The sequence below is a fragment of the Plectrocnemia conspersa genome, unplaced genomic scaffold, assembly GCF_051122295.1.
Source record: "Plectrocnemia conspersa isolate PC_06_02 unplaced genomic scaffold, ASM5112229v1 ptg000009l, whole genome shotgun sequence".
Lineage (NCBI taxonomy): Eukaryota > Metazoa > Arthropoda > Insecta > Trichoptera > Polycentropodidae > Plectrocnemia > Plectrocnemia conspersa.
In genome coordinates, this window is record NW_028277173.1 from 8801939 (window position 1) to 8820243 (window position 18305).

General features: G+C 31.8%; 2 protein-coding genes across 6 annotated transcripts in view; one reads left to right on the top strand and one right to left on the bottom strand.

Moving 5' to 3' along the window:
* Positions 1–18305, bottom strand: part of spri (Src homology 2 domain-containing protein sprint) — a 280246-nt gene that overhangs the window by 257693 nt on the left and 4248 nt on the right. For all 3 annotated transcript variants that reach the window (XM_088193645.1, XM_088193647.1, XM_088193639.1), the window contains exon 2: positions 3856–3942. In XM_088193645.1, the coding sequence (XP_088049771.1) occupies positions 3856–3921 (66 nt within the window). In that variant the 5' untranslated portion in view covers positions 3922–3942. The remainder of the gene's footprint in view (positions 1–3855; positions 3943–18305) is intronic.
* LOC148231840 (uncharacterized) lies at positions 6275–18095 on the top strand. Of its 3 annotated transcripts, none has more exons than XM_088193653.1 (5): positions 6275–6456; positions 16677–16763; positions 17355–17436; positions 17501–17664; positions 17735–18095. In XM_088193653.1, the coding sequence occupies exons 1-5, from the start codon at positions 6415–6417 to the stop codon at positions 17951–17953; spliced, it is 594 nt and encodes a 197-aa protein (XP_088049779.1). In that variant the 5' UTR covers positions 6275–6414; the 3' UTR covers positions 17954–18095. The 3 variants fall into 3 exon arrangements, with proteins under 3 accessions (XP_088049779.1, XP_088049776.1, XP_088049778.1); XM_088193650.1 differs by lacking the exon at positions 6275–6456 and adding an exon at positions 14026–14292 and having other exon boundaries at positions 16668–16763; XM_088193652.1 differs by lacking the exon at positions 6275–6456 and adding an exon at positions 14029–14292.

Consider the following 18305-nt stretch of genomic DNA (forward strand, 5'->3'; position numbering starts at 1 on the left):
CTTGCGGTTTCCATGCGAAATGTTGAATTTCAAATGTTAATATTTCACGTAGTGAAAAGCCGCAGCTAAACGCCGAAGCTCGGGCCTACGTCTTTGCGGTTATGCGTGCAGAGGGATGTTTTCCATTTTCCGCTTATTAATAATTTATAACGCGAGTGTGCTCGCCGAAAGAATTTTAAAACGCTGAACAGCTTGCAGAGCTAAAAATATTACAGCAATGTGCTCTTAGAATTCCATATATATCAATAAGATTATCTAATAATAAATATTACTGAATTATTTTTATCAGTGTTAATAATCAGTAACGAATTTCTCTCACAATGAAAAATAGCCTTGTTTTAAATGCATTCTGGAAAGTGATTGTTTTAAATGCATTCTTAAGTATTGGAACTGTAGCGATTCATACACAGCACCAGTCAAGGGACGCGTCACACGCGCATCTGAAGCTCCGCGAACTGTGCCCACGAGCTTATCAGTTATTTATATAGCCGTACTCTAACATGTGGAGTGGATATACGGTTTACGCGCACGATGGTGTATAATACGTGCTGCAAAACCGGACTATACACACTCGACGTTTGGACTACTACTTCGCTCGAAGAACTGCTTCTCTACACGGACTTCTTGTTCACTCTTAAAATACGCGGTTGAGAACCAAGTACTGACGATTTCTATAAGAAGCGAATTCGTACGACCTGTACACTTCAGAACAAAATGTTCTCCCTTTTGTTTTTATTACAAATATGTAGTGCTGATAACAAATATAATACTGGGACTTTCTAATAAATGTCTAATAAACTCTGATATCTAAATAAATACGTCACATGGACACCATTTAATATAAATCTATTTGAGTTCATTTCAACAACGATCTTTAGGTAATACCATTCATTTATATAAACATGATTCCTACTCCTACTACTGTAACCCAACGTTAGACCATGTCAGACCATCAATTCTTATGTTTTACCTTTATACGACGCAATTTATGAATTTTTTTTTTAAAAACGTAAAGACTTTTGCCATTTTTATTTAGCCATAGTGATGAATAAATTTCATAATTTAAATTATACAAAAGATGGTTAGACTAAGCTTATCTCAAAGTTAGATTTATCGAACCCGATCTTCAAGGGCTCTATTGATTTTGCCATGTCAATTTCACGACTTATACAGAGTCCCGTTTGTGATGAAATAAATGGCCCTCTGCTTACAGATATTTTACTAGCTCTTAAGAGCTACTTCATAATGGCTATTGCAAAGCAAATCAAGATGCAAATCAGTTGCCATTCATTTACTTGCTGTTTTTATCTGGACTTGTATGTGCTTAATTAACTAAACTGTTTTTAAAGTATTTTGGACAGCTTTGCATGAACAATTATTGGTTTTGTGAAGAACATATTTATTTGACCACGAGCTAGGCGGCACTCTGGCAACATTGACGTGGCGACAGTGAGGTCAAAATATTCCTTTGGCGACACTGACGGCATTACGGCGACCGGTGGCACCTCGTCCACCGATCTCATTCATAACATTCAATACTATTTAGCTCCTACCTAAAATCTAGTTAAATTGTACTCGATTTTTAACCGTTTTTTAAAAATCAAATAAATATAAATAACTAGTAACAATATTTAATAAAAAAAATTTTTTAATTAAAACTCGCGTTAAATTCGATTGTATTTTAATTAATTTTGAGGATATACTTGTATTAGTTAAAATTACTAACTTAAAATATTTTTAATTAATTGAATACTAATTAAGAAATATTTTTATATTGTAATGTTATGGCGAAACACACATTATTTATGATCGCACGTATTTCAATACTGATTTGATAAGTTTCTTCAGCGATTATTCAATACTACCCCACATGTTTGTTTCAAATGTCAAGTGGGCAATTTACACGTGGAATAAATTTACCATCGCCTTCCTATAAAATACCCAGTTACGGTCCTGGCGAGCTAAAATATTTAAATTTGCCCCTATAGGTTCCGGGAACGAGCGCCACTAAGAGTTGTATATTTTCTTGCGTTTTCCTTAAGTGCCCGCGTCCGAGAGGTTGTAAACCGTTCAACCGATCGATGTTTAAAAAGTGTGCTTTTCAAAAGCCCAAACGCAAAATTTGCATCAGCAACAATGGAACAATGCCTGCGCTTCTTCGAATTTTCGGGGGGTATTTTTGCATCATAATGAAAGTTCCACGAGAAACGAAGGAACTTTTCCATTAAAATTATTCGGTTTCTGTATGCGATAAAAAACCTATTGTGTATACATATAACGTAGCATATAAAAAAAGTCCGCATACATTTCGTAATGAGCAGACTGCGGTCGGAGCGCCTGTCGCAATTGCTCATACAATTTATTCGACGATTATGTTCAATTTATTGCATATCTTAAAAAGTGAAGGCGCAAAGTTGAATAAAAAAATTTAATCTACTATTTTTTTTAATATAAACCTATTTCTATAGTAATTGCTCAATGGCGAAATATTTCACATAGATCCAAGATAATAAAAAGGCTTTGATCGACTTGCTTTTGCCGTGTTGACGTGGGATTGAGAAGGGTTTAAATTATGTGTCAAAATTGTTATATACGGAACTGACGTGCAAATTTCCAGAGGAAATTTTATGTTAATCTTTTACGATGTAATTTATCATACAATATTTTTAATATAGACGAGAATGTGAACAATGAAATTACTTCGCATTTCTTTCAACTTTTATATTACAAATACGAAATAAAAGATTGCTAAATTATACTTTTAATAATATCAAAAAAACCTATTACTAAAAAATACGTAATATGTATATTAAGTTAGTTTTACACAGTAAGCTAACTTATGAATTATTGATTACAGTGTAGTGGCTTTTTACGCGTAATTAAAAATGACATTGAATTTAAAGTATGTATTATACTTGTCGGATGCAGGAACATTTTTATTTTTTATAAATAGGTTTATTTCAATAACTTGTTTATAATTATTTTCATGTTTACAATTAGTTATTAGCTAAATTCAATAAATAAAAAACAAAACGCTTGTGGTTATAATTTAAGGGGAAAAAATAAAAAAACTTTTACAATTTAAGCGAAAGAAAATTAAAAATACAGGAAACAAACAATAAAAATGTTATTATTGTCGGGTTTTTCAATAAGTTATAAAAAGGTCAATTTGACTTGTGTTATAGCGTTTTAATCATTTGTTGAAAACCTCTTAACGGCTTAGTACGCGATACTAACTAATTAGTATGAATATTTTAATTCTATCTAAATAGAATTAAAATATTCATCGCCTTAAGAAAAGATAATCTATGCATTCGGATTTTCGCTAAAAACGACCGTTTCTGACCTGCCTTAGCGGCCAAAGGCAATTGGTTTAAATGCAACTCGCTACACTTCTGTAATTAGTCTTTCCACCGAAAAAAGGACGGACAACAAAATCAATCATAGAACAGTCCATGGATATTAATACTGGAACGAGGGCAAACAGATGTAACTTCCACTCATCATTTCACATCATATATGTAGATCGTCTGAGGATCACTTCACAGAAATTTTCTTTGACCCTACTGCCATCTACACTTGAACATCCACATAGGAGTTCAAGGCATTAGATCTTCAAAAGCCCTGTAAATTAGACTGTGACTGAGAGGTGGTCGATTCAACTTTAGACCAGCTAAGATCGCAGAAGCTACTGCTTTTCTTTTCGCATTCACTGGTCCAGCTCTACGTTCAGAATCCAGAGCGAACCTACTTACATTCTCAATCGTTGCGCAACAAAAAATCTTTGTCCCGCAAAATAAATAAGTTTTAGTATCCCAATAATAGTAAAAATATATATTAATTTTAATATTTTACCGTCATATATGATCCTGACTTCTTCTCCTGGTGCCGCCTCAAACATCTTCTGTACAACTGAGCCATGGTTTATGAGGATATACGTATCTGAAACATAACATAAATTAAAGTTTAATCTATATTACTGTATTATTATACTAATAAATATTGGCAATACAATTATTATAATAATATTATTTTCAAAATATATATATTTGCAAATAATTTAGATTTAATAATTAAAAATAATCATATTTAGTTTCAAAGTATTTCTTCAGTTCTTGTGTTATCTGAATTTTATAGGGGTGCTGGTGCAAGTCCAGATGTAAATTGCGCTAAAGGAAGCCATAATAAAAGTTCAAAACTGCGAACACCGACGAATCGGGTCGCAGCTGAAAGGGCGTCACGATAATACACAGGTATTTTAAAATTATTTCACTACGTTGTGAATTTTTCGCTCAGTAGGACGTTGAAATTGACTTTAATCTTCCCGTAAATATCGATACACAGTTCGTACAGAATCATTATTATTGTAGTACACGTTAAGAGGTAGTTAAGCGATCTATTTCATAAATATCTTGTTGCAAAATAACATTTGACACTTTGAACGCGCGTGATTTTTGACAGCTGTCTGACTTAGAATGCTACCAACATAACAAACTCGAATTGGATCAACCTGTATTATTAAGAATATTACTCGATAACTAAAAAGATTACCCAAATAATGGAATTTATTACTTAATTGTCTTTCTCGCATTTGCCAATAATTGTTAGATAGTTTTAAATCTAATTTCCGCCTAATCTAAGTCCATTTTCCGAAACATTCTCTTGTTCCCGTGCTTGATTTAAAATAAAATACCGACCATCGCTCTACTCAGGACTATCTATTTTTCATCTATCAAGATTAAATACCGACCATCACATCTTAAGTATCATTTTCGTAATGCTTTCTAAGCGATCTGTTGATCTGCGTCTCTCATGTCTATTCAGTCTCTACTTGGCATTTCTCCTCTCTGTGATCAAGCGTCATATATTTTATAATCCTGATTCAAGACAGCTCTGGCGAATTGCAAATTAACGAGATGTGTTATGCAAAACAGTCCAGATGGCCACTTCGGCGATTGGTAACTAAAGAGTCGAAGAACAATAGTAATATGCATAGGGTAAAATGAATTGTCTAGCACGTGTCATTTTAATCAAAACAAAGAGTAGTTATTGGATGTGCTATTTATTTTGTTGTCGTATTCTTAAAACTCACGTTAATTTACTGTGACCAAAATGATCATTCATCAACAAGAAAATGAGACAATAGCGTAAATGATGGGATCACATACAAAAGCCTTCGTTACGACCAGAAAATCTCATAAATAACACGCAAGGATTCTCCGGTGCATTGAAAGAGTGTTTATTTGTTGCGAACCGGTCACGGATATAATAAATCACCGGATCTACAAGATTCCCATTGCAGTATACGACCTTGGACAATGCTCATCAAGCAAATGTCGCTTTTTAAAGGCGTGTACCTATTTCGCAGAATCGAGTATATATATTGGTTGAATTATCGCTGCATGATTGTGATTGGTCAGCAAGCTTTGCAACTCTGGATACTTAAGCCTGTAATGAGGAGAGAGAAACAGACACTTGAAGAGACTAGCAGATTCACCCAGCCTTGCAGACGCGCCTCTACCGACAGAAGCAAAGATACGACCTGAGATTCCCGAACAGGATCATCTCAACAAGAGGAACTGCCTCCAGACACTCGCTGCAGGTACCTGCAAGACCTTTGAGGACCTCCCACGGACATGATCTCTGCGCCAGCTTCTCCCCCACCGCTCGGAGAAAAGATCTCGCCATTTATCGTCTGTCGCGAATGTAATATAATCTAATAAAACTCTAACTAGATTCACCTGCGTCTCCTGGCTAAAAAGTCGCGCCCCCTAAGATTCTCAAACCTTAAAATTTATACACTCTAGCTCTACAAGTTTATAAAAAAGGAAAAAATTCTACTTCGCTTAAACTACGCATGTCGGTTGGATATATAAAATCAATAAAAATTAAAAACTATAAAAATAGCACTTATTTTAGTACTATCATCATAAAGGCGCCAGGCGTCATAAAGACCTCCCCCGAAATGGAAACATTTCATTCGAAAAAATATCGCGACCCAATAACGTCATGGGTACTTTGTACTCTTTTATGTTTTCATTTGCGTTTCGTTATGAATTCGTTATTGTCCAATATCCGAGTATCGTTCCAATATCGTTCGAAATTGTCCAATATTCGCAAAATATTTTTTTCCGGCATATGGCAACATTCGCACCATTTTTCGTGCCGTAGCTCGCGGCCGTCAAAACGGTAACGGCCGTCGTAAAAGCCGACAGCTTGTTTCGGCGGCCCATCAAAGTCGGTCCGAGGGGAAACTTCCACACAATTTACACGGAAACCGTCCGGAATAACAGGATGAAAGTCGACATTTCATTTTATTTGCCCGCGCCATCATAAGTTGACACACAAAATTGTCCACATATTGGTCCGGGGCGCCATTTTGTACATCTTGCTGGTATTACCGATAATCTAAATATGCATGTACAGCGACAATGGGCAAAATACAACATTTTTTTAGTACGTAGTCCTCATTGCTTAATCGAAAATGAAATATTTTTTATCAGGTTGTGGTAGTTGTATATCATATTTTTATGTTGTACAAGTGAATCCATAAGCAACATAATCGTCTTTCCATTTGCATTTTTTTTACATAACAATCAGAAAATTTTATCGTGGCTTCAAACAAGTCAAATTTATAAAGCATTAAACATTATGAACATTTTAGCTCAGCTTTTCGATCTATGCTTGACAATAAAACTATGATTGAATATTTGCTGTTATTACGTATTTTCCGCAAATTATATGTAGAAAGAAGGAATACACATTTAATTTACCATCTTAAAAACACAAGAGAATCATTACCTAGTAGTAATAATATAAAGTAATGCAAATTTTATTTGGATCATTACTTCTCAGTTGTATTATATGAGCAACAAACTTATACGGTTTGCTAACCTTTCACATAAATTTAATTAAAAGAGAATGCGCATTTTTTCCAATGAAGAACCATCATCATCATTATGCGTATGTGTAAAGCAACAATAAAATAATATATTTTTCCCAACTATTGTGTTGTAAGCTCTTTTATAATTTCATACGCATGCAATTACTATCATGTACATCTACAATAAAAATTAAGTTTTATATGACATATTTTGCAATTATTTGTAATAATATATGTACATATACAGCATTCAGTTTTTAAATTTAATTCTTAACTCCAGACACAAATGCGGACGGTTCTTAAAATACATCTAGACATTGAGATATTTAGTGCTAAGATTAGAACGCTTTTGGGCTCGATATGTGCACATATTTCAAGAAAGGTATAAGACAAAATTCAGCGATAACTAGTTGGCTAGGATAAAATTGTATATTGTCTCCCCTATAGGACAGGGTTGGCAAAAGTTTATAGCCCCACAATTTAGAGATGGCATTCCGGCAACTGCATATAACAATTTGGAAAATGACCGGTGCATTTTGCGGCCGCAGTGAGATTGCCACTTTAGATGGCGTAGTAGGGAAGCTGGTGGTTTCATATATGAAGAACCCAAACGAACGCTTGTCAAAGTGTGAAGAAAATTATATTTCTTATTAATGAACATAAACGTGACTTTCGGTGAGATTACAAATTTCACTGCATAATCGTTAGGCTGATGAAAGTGAGTTTTTCGACGAAATTAACTTCGTACGTATGTTATAACAATGTTCATTTAAATGTAATCGTAGCTCTTCCGTTACGAGCAAACTTGTGCTTGTGAAATCCAATTAATTCCCACTACCTTTTCTAATCCCCGGTGTAGATGTAATATTTGCATATACAAGGAGCAACTAACTAAATTGCTTAAAGTACGTGAACGTAGTTTTAAAAATGTTTATCCGAATACGGAAAATTACTCTTGTGAACTTAGTATCTATGCAAATTTTAGCAAAATAAATGACCGTTAAATTAGAAAAGTATGTATTTTTTTATTAAATGCAATATAGGATAAATTATTTTTCTGCATAATAATCTAATGGTAAATATTTATAACATTTGCTTTAAATATTGTAGCTTGAATTTTTTTATATATATATTATCTGAAGTTTGAGTTTTATCTACGTGAACATTCTTCAGATTTCATTACATCATATTTTTTATGAAAATACAATTGTTACAATTGCTCCTGTCTCGAGGACATTTTAACATATACAGGGAAAAAATAAAACAGTGTTCAGTTTAAAAAGTAGTTTGGCAAAAAATATCGTGATTTCATTGAAAACATAGTAATAAGAATAAAAATATGGTTAAGCAATTTTAACTTAAATACGTATATAGACAATTTTTTGTAACTTTCCTAATATCAATAATGTCAAAATATATGCATTTTTTTCTTTTTCTTCTATTTTTTCTCAAGATCGAATAGCGATGTATGTTTCAAAACAAACCCTTTTTTCCTCAATATTGTCATGTGACTTGAATTTAGTGTTTCTCATTTCTCGATGTAAATGCAAATTGGAGATATAAAAAAATATGTGTTAAATAGTATGTATTTTTTGTATTAATATATTATATTTATAACAGTTTATGGCAATATGTATGCATGTAATAATTTAATAGTTAATTGTAAAAAATATTAACAAATACGAAGAATAGTAAAACCATTATTTCAACATACAAGTACATATATAATTATTTTCTTTGATATTATTAAAATTCTTACTAAACTATTTAATGCATATTTAATTACCGGTCACTTTCCATCACATGATATTTTTAACGTATTTTGAAAAAAATTACTCTTGTTTCATTTAGTCGGCGAATAAATCCTTGCCAAAATCTTGAAACGTGAAAGTATTAATCTGCAGTCATTGATCATTACATTCTTTATTAATTTTTTGAGCGGAAATTTTCGCAAAAGTCGAAACCAATTGTATGCTAATCGAAATTAATAATGTTAAACAATGCTTCCAGTATTAATCAAAAATCCCTGTCTCTTTTCTCACCACCTACTCTGAATGCAGCTGTGAATTTATTTGATTTAAAACTAGCATTTAAATATATTCGCGATTTCGTCACCGCATTCAAAAAAAAAAATGACTGTTCTTTTTTGAAGGCGATATAATCATCCTTTATTTTTCACATGAAATTCAAAAGAACACTACTTAAAAAATGAAGTATACAAAACAAGTATATATGAACGGCCAAAGTAAAATTCTTCTGTACAAAATAATCTGCACAATTGATACATATATTCTGTAAAACTGCTTCTTAATTACAAAAAATATTAATAAATGGCTGCATAATTTTAGTTCATATAACAGGAAAATATATCACTACATTTATTTGGCTGCATAGATCGAAACCACAACTGATAAAAAATATTGAGAATCTCTACCACGCTACAAATTTTGTCGGGCATATAGAAAAGTATACATCGATTGAAGCGCTTGTTTGCTTTTCTGTATCCTCTTGGACTTCACTAGTGAAATACTCGACACATGCTAATGTCTATTTCGGTCTCTGAAAATAGGGAAGGAATATTATTAGACTGCACGTTCGAAAAGCGCAACGACACACAATTATCTAGTCCATCCACGCTGAATCCACGTGTGAACATATCAAGTCAAAAATCCCTCTAATGGACCCATTTTTTCCATGTAAACAAAAAGACAGCTTTCCAAAACATGCAATCGTGACGAGGGTCCAGAGCAAAGCAAACCTTTTTAAGCATTTTTTCTTTGATAATACAGAAGAGTGTTTTATAACGTTTTGCATAACCTATTTATTATTGCTATTTCAAAATTAATAATTTTTAGTTTAGCATAAATAACCTGTTTGTATATATAGCATAGGAAACCAATATTTTGGATCTTCTGGGCAACATTGCAAAAAAACTAAACCAGTCAAAATGCAGTGGCGTAGCTAGGGTATGTGCCGCCTAGGGCTATCCTTAAAATTGCCGCCGCCCCCCCCCTATACATTTTTTGCAGGGTCATAAAGTCAGCGTTTCCTAAAATAATAAATTGGATATTATTAAGCTCTTGTTATTCGTGGATTTATATATGTTTTAGTGCATTTAGGGTTAAGAACCACACTAGACGATCCCATCGCGAGTATGCCGCCCCCAAGCAAGTGCCGCCCGGGGCGGCCCGCCCCCCTATAGCTACGCCACTGTCGAAATGTATCAAAGAATTATATATTTTAATTTTGCTGCTAAATATTAGTGAAACTGTATTTATTTTAATAAAAGTTAGATATAATATTTTTTTTAAATCATTAAAAATAAAAAAAATATATATTAAAGCATGAAAAATATATAGCTAAAACAAACTTTTTAGTTGCCAACATGCCTTACTGATATTTCGAAGTAAATAGTAATAGTTAAATAGAAAAAAATTTACAATGTTTTTAATTTTTTTTCATTAAAAATATATTTTATGCCCATTACTAACATCTCGGATAAAGGTTTTATATAGCAGCGGATAGCTTAAAACATACTTAAACTTTTTAGTATCCTAAACAATAATAATGCTTCAGTAGTTTTAAAAGTATAAGCGATACAAATATAAGTCCTAGTATTTATATTAATATACATCATACTTCTCAAACTACAATTATATTCTACCATCATATATATCAAACCTACATATATTTGTATATATTTAATTGTCTGGAAGGATACTATATAATAGGGTTAATTTTTATAGAAATAACTTTTGTAAAACTATAATTTATCAACATCAGCTTGAAGTAAAATGCAATTCTTAGCATCATTGTGCTACATAATATATGTATCTGTAGCCATTTAGAAAAAAATATTATATACATAATAGCATGCAGACATATGATAAACTTAACTTCTTATTAAATGTACAAATACTGTTAAAGATAAAGTAATTTTCAATCATAATAGTATATTATATCTCACATATATACACTCGTATGCTTATCAAAAGGTATACTGCATAATGATTATGTCCAGAGCGCTTAAATCACCCCCGGGGCTTACCGCCCCCAAAATCGTCCGCATTGCAAACACGTATGTTTGCTGAAGCTACAAATAACTTTCAAGATTAATAATTCAGAAAAATAAGGCAAGGGTGAATCTTGCGGCATAAGTTTCGCGAATATACGAGCTACGCCCCCTCCGGGGGCCGAAGCCGACATGTTTACCTGAGCATCTTATGTTTACGGCCACGGGGATGGGGGTCTGTATATGTATATGTATTTTTTTGGTAAATTCGCTCAAAACGGTCCACGCATGTTAATATTAAACAGAATTTTATATGGAGCACCGCTTCAAATAATACCAAGCGTACCGAATAATAACATTGATATAAAAATACTTTTATTGCCCTTAGATGACGATTGAAGATTTAAATCCTGTCACTGCTACCTCTGAGTAAATTTGGAAAAAAAGATGGAGAGAAAAAAGGAAATGCCAGACACGTGTTGCTCCTTCCCTTTGCTCGTTCACCCCGCGGCAATACTTTGATAACGTTAAGTAAATATTTAGATGTGCCAGAGATGTTTATTTCACTTTGCTACTTGCACACATTGAGACTAATGGACTTAATTGTAATATTTGTAATTCTATTGATACTATGCTGTAGGATTATACAATTTATAAAATTATTAACAATTACTAAATTGATCATATTACAATCCCATTTGCCGCAAATTAAAGTAGTATTAAACTTATGAAAACCTATTTCGCACAATTAATAAAATAAAATAATAGCCGTAGTTAGGAATAATTGCTAAAGAAATTACTCTTATTAAAGTTAAACTAACTCGTAAAATAAACCAATCATTTTAATCAGGTCAGTGTATAGTTTCGTGCGCAGGTTATTATATGTTTAAAATCACCTGCTGTTTTTTTTTAATTTTATGATGAAAAATCTTGATATAGGTAATCAAATAGATCTGCACTAATTTTGTAGGGAATATACACAATATGGAGTTTCTGAAAGAACTTAGTTTTTGTACGCCACCTAATTACCAGCGGTTGCGTTCCAAAGTATTGTTCGAAGTACCGCATGCAAAAACATAAGTATTGGGCAACTCCCCAACAAGCAAAGCTCTCTAGCTTTTTAACTATCTGTCAGATAGTATTGATTTGTTCTCATCCAGGTACTCGCAGTTGGTAGACGCATTGTGGTTTACCCATTATTGTATATATATTAATCTAATTGTTTCTGTGAATACATATTTTATGTATTATTTTTTTCTCTCTCAATCATAATAAATCTCAATTCTGTCTTTGTGACACATGTCCGCCGCCACAATATTAATAAATATATTAAACTAAAATGTCAGTAAACAAACTATTTGTTTTTCAAGTTAATAAATTGTGATTATTTTCATTAGACGAAACCTGTATTTAAATTGCCACACATCTTATGTGATATCATTTATTTTACAAATAATTTATAATTCTGACTTAGTACAAAAAAGGGTATGGTCGTATAACGGTTGCGTTGGTAGCCCTGCTCTCCAAAGTGTAATATTAGTTACAACGCTTATTTAAATTAGCCAATTGCGACGTCTTCCTGATATGTGTTCGCATCGAGAAGAAAAATGGAAATTCCGAGCGCTACAAATCGTGCGTGTTTTATTGCATTCTCACAATGCTCGGAAATAACTATTGAACGCGGCGCGACACAGATTTAATCCCATTGTAGTGGCGCGTTCACGAACGCACAGCTGTCCGTTTAAGTTAAAATGTACAAAAAATGACGAAGAAAAAGAAGAAGCCGGAAGCTGTCAATATACATATAATGTGTGATTTTGCGACATAGACCGCGACACGGTTCTCAAAGCGACCCGAACGACCTTGGAAAAAATGTGTTTTAAAACAATGGAATTGCATTCGTTTCAACACCACCTGTCAATCAAAATTAAATTGTATTGAATTTGCGCTCATTATCTGGTCATAGTAAGCAAAATATGTACCATGAACGAATCGCTTTTGAATGGACAATGTATCCATATATATTATCATTTAAATAAATATTGAAAAATACCGTATTTATTTAAATAATTAGGGCCAACTTTTATAGTTACATAATTTATCGATTGTTGTATTATATATTAAGTTTAACTATTAGTGATTGGTTACCGCTTTTCTCTGTATGTCCAAGGTTTACAAAGTAGATATATATTTCTACTAGCAAAAATATAATTTAACTGATAGGCGCTAATGCGCTGCTTTTAAATATCTATAAAACTCGATTTGACAGTTGTGAAATGTTCATTTTTTGTTCAAACCCAAACCTAACCTAATGAAAATTCTAAAATTAATTATAGTTGAATATTAATTATTAGGTCAAGTCCAAAATACAAACTAATCTAACTCACCTCTCGGGGGTTTTACTATAGCTATAAACATGTACAGTGTTTTAATTAAAGAAAATGTCAAGACTTGTTTGCCAGTGCAGCAAAAAATCTCCAAAACTTGTGGGTCATTTATTCTTAACATAGAGGTGAATATAGCTCAATCCGAGAGAGAAGCTTACATATGTATATGTCTACTAAAAAAACGAAAATATATGTATGTGTATGTCCGTCTGTTTGTTTACCTATCACAATAACTCTTCCAAAACAGTGAACAGTGGCAACGTGACATTTTGCACATGTCATTTTTAAGTAAATTATTTTAAACTCATTTTAATCTCAAATTTTAACGATTTAGATTACGTACTATACTGCAGTACGTGTCAAGCAAACCGCTAAAGAAACTGAACAGCGACGTGCTGATGACCGATTACGAAAATAAGTTTTTAGAAGACCGCTGTTGTTTTAGTCGCGAATGCAATTCGGTACAGTAGTCTCATAAATGTATTATATTTTCATTAAAATTTGAGAAAAAAAATAGAAATAGCTGATCTACAGAGGTATTTTTTATACTTCTATCAACATTCCATTTTCATGGCGATAACCGTCTTTATGATTGATGTGTAAAACCACATCCCAAAAACCATCCATCCCTGAGCGACCACACCACTACAACCATCTGAAAATTGCCTGTCATGGCAATGCACACAAATATGTCACAAGGCGATGCGGAGAGAGGAAAACGAGAGCGATTAGTTACGCCATCGCGTCTCCTGCGTTAGAAGCAAAACAATGGATTCGCTCTATGCTCATTGTCAACGAAAACAGCAAAGAAAGTTTATAAAAACGAGCATGTGAAGCGAAGAACATCCAGTTATAGAGTACCGCGCAAAGAATGGACTAGAATGGAGGCGTCCTGCTTAACTGTGTTCTTAGTTATTGGAAACTGCTTGTTTACGGCCGGAGCCATCACCAGCACAGGCGAAGAGGAACAGGCCAGAGAAGTGAGGAGGGCCTACGACAACGAAAGCAACGTAAGTGGTCAACAATGCTTCAATTCAGAAGCCAGAAGATATTCATTGTGCTCTTGTCATATCAGGCGGAAACTGAGCTGTGTTTCGATTATAAAAATATATGGAATATTATCTGAGTTTGAAGGTTGAGAGCAGCAGATATGGTCATTGCATTTTTATGCGGAAAACAGCTATGAATACAGAATATGATTAAATCGTATTTTGTAACAAAACAAAAAATTAATCAGTAATTTACTCATGTTACGAATAAATTATTATATCAATGACAAAATCGTAACATTTTCGCAAATAAGCCGATTAGATAACCGTTAAAAAATAATGAATAGACATTAGATAGATTGATATGAATAATTAGAATTTACATAGGTATAAAAAATTATAAAACGACTGTATTGTATATTAAATTGATACATATTAACACTGTAATTCCAGCAGATCAATTATTTATAAACATTTTACTAGAGATGATTATCGAAATGTAGATACCTTTAATAATGCTCTTAAAGAGGCAATTTTAAACATATATTATTAAAGGCATATCCACTCATCAAATATACACGCAATTGATTAAATATAATTGCAATCATTTATATAATATATTATTTCATTAATGCTAAATAATGGTGTAATAATTTTAATTTATCCAATTACTAAGCTTCCCGATGTTGTACAATAATTTACAATGGCTATGAAGCTTGTCGACAAAATATTGTATACAATACAAAGGAGAAAGCTGTATAAAATAAAACAATCCTTTCTTAAAATAAATGCAGACATACAGACAAAATTAGCATAAATCCTTTTTAGTTGTATTAATAATAGCGTGATTTTAAAAGAAGCTCTGAATTTGTTGTGAGGTACCCAGCTTTAACAACTACATAAATATCTAACTTGTCTGCATATTAATTGCCTATTTAAAATATTGTGCTGATTTTTTTAAATTATTAATTAATAAAACAACAATAATTAAATTGGATATGGCATTTAGTGAAACTTTACTTTTTATAATTTCAATGTAGATATATTTGGAATATGAGTCTCTACTTAACCCTTTGAGGAGTATCGCCGTACATGTACGGCGCTTGATCTTTCACTGTTTTGAGGTACCCCAGATAGTTTAGATATTTACATATAATATAATTGTAATATATTTACATATACATATAACTGAATAAATAAAAAACATTATTTTTATATATTTTTTTTAATTTAAATTTTGTAAATGATTTTTATACAAAATAATAGCAACAATATAATATATTAATTTTAATTTTAAAAAATCCACAAAAGCTGAATAATATTTAATAAATATGTAAAATAAATTACTAACACATACTAACCCAAAAATGTAGTAAAATAAATCAAAACAATAACTAATAGAATCATTGATTTTTTTTATTATTTTAAATAATAATAAATAAATTTAACAGAAATAAAAATGGAAATACACGTAAAATTAAATCACTCCTAGATTTATACTAACAAATTAACAAATGTTTATAAATGAACTCACTACTCAAAGGTGAAGGGTTACAATGCTATGATAATAGTTACTATTACTATAGAGAATCGAATCCTATTATTCAAATATTTATCCAACTGTTCATTCAGTATTCGTTGATATGTGTAGTGGAATATACTAAAATTTAAAATTTCTAAATCACCAAAAACCGACAAATCTAAAAACACAGAAGTGTATTATAACGATTTAAGTCATAATTTTTTTCTTTGATGTACTGCTGGATTATCCACAGTACTATTGTACCATTTTTTTATGAAATATATCATTTTATTTTTAAGTTATTTATAATAGCCATCGCCTCTAAAACTAATAGCCGATAAGTAAAATAAACAAAAAAAAATTTTTTTGAAATTGCCGAAATTCCAAAAAATACTTATACTTCCGAGTTAATATTGTGCAGCTGTGGACTTTTTCAATGGCTGATAATAAATTATTCATCTCATCAAATCAATATGAATTATGTTTAATTTTAATTATATATAAAGTAATTTATTATGGGAATTATTTTTTGGAGCATACTAAGTTGTATTTTTGGCAGCAGGTATAATTAAAATTAAATTTTATTCTAATTTTAAAGTATGAAAAGCTTGTTGCTCTATAATTTTTTTAATTATAATAAATAAATAATTTTTATTGGTAACATATAAATATGATATGTATTTATGTATGAACCTGTGTTCATTATATAATGCAAACTGTAGTTTTTGATTTTTTATAATCTATAAATATTTTATCGTTAACTATTAGATATTTAAATAATTGAAAATAACGAATAATAAAAAACTATAATCTAAAGGGAAGAATTTAAAAATTATTTTCTTTTTAGATTATTTTTATTATTTTTTAACACTAGTTTTCTCAGTCAAAGCCGATCAAATTCGATAATGAAAGTGGGAGATATGAAGATCCGAAAATTAAGAATAAAGATCGAGATAGAAACACATCTTCGGTAAGTAACAATTCAATGTATATTTTACTCAATCATATATACATTAATATTTATAAAACACAATCGAATACTTACTCACATAATAACGTACTTTATTTAATATACATGATGGTATACCTTTTAACCGTAATACACTTTTTACGTTTTTCTTTCACAATAAATCATATGAAAACCTCTAGTATAAATATCATACAATATACACATAAAAACACATGTACTTGAAATAATTCCATATTGAATGTCGTTTTAATACGAAAGTTGTCGTGCGTTACGGTTTCGGTGAAAACAATTTAGAAAATGTCTTCTGCGTATCTCGAAAAATGGCATGTCAAAGTTTTCCCATATCACAATGCCCTTTTAGTAAATATACTACATTGTTGAATTAAAATTTCACTTTTCATGCTAACAATGCTCTTGTAATTTTAGGTGAAATTATTTCATCTAATCTTATAATGTAATCGTTCCATTTCTTCTATATTAAATTTCTGCGTTACAGCATATATGCGTTCCCGAAAATTCATGCTTTATATATAAACACTCTTTAAACATTAGTCTAGTAATAAAATAAGATGTGTTCATATATTTTATTAGGGAACTCGAGATAGCCAAACGTCAAGCTCCGGCCACTATGAAAATGGATATAGCGGAGTTTACGGTCCACCGGAGGACACAAGTATTGCATTTATATCCAGTACATTACTACGTGTGCACAGCCAATTAAATATTATTTTTTATAGACATTCATCATGGGATAAATCACGGACCGACGTACGTCAGTTCAGTACCTTTTAACAATCACGGAGATAGAGACAACGACTACAACTATTATCATAATAAACCATATAGCCACGGCGGTCACGGTGGTCCACCATATCAACCCCATTATGGTCCTGATCCACATGTACGTATAAAAATGATTAATATGCGGAAGTTAGAATTATTCCATATAATCATGAATTTCTACTTTGCAGGCGTTGGCATTGAAAGGTTTATTCCTACCTCTAGCTGGAGTAGCTCTTTTGGGAGCAGCTGCTGCTTTGGTTTCGAACCCGGTGCTTCTTCAGTTGGGAGTCATTTCCGGACGAAGGAGGCGACGCTCTATTGCAGATGAAGTTTCTGTGTCTCAAGATTTCATTGACAGCCTCGATTCTGATTCGTACAGAAGCAGGAAGCGCTTAGACTTGCAATGATTTTTTTAGTATGTGAACTCGTGCGGTATTTTTGTCTGGGTGCTAAGTCCCACGGTGTGAATTCTCACGATTGTATTGTTTTTTCCACTTCTTCAGGTCGTATCTGGATAATGTATCGGAATTTAAAATGGCGTTAGAGATCCGAATCTGAGGTCTTAATTCGGTTTTGGAATTTTAATTAGTGTGTAATATTCAGTGAAATGAAAAATAATTAATCACACCTTGTGTATTTTGCGTTATATATTTAATATGAATTAAAAAAATAAGTGTAGTTTTATATATTATATAAATAATATTTTTTACTAAATACAACAATTTGTTTTCAACATTTAACCAAAAATCTCATGATTTT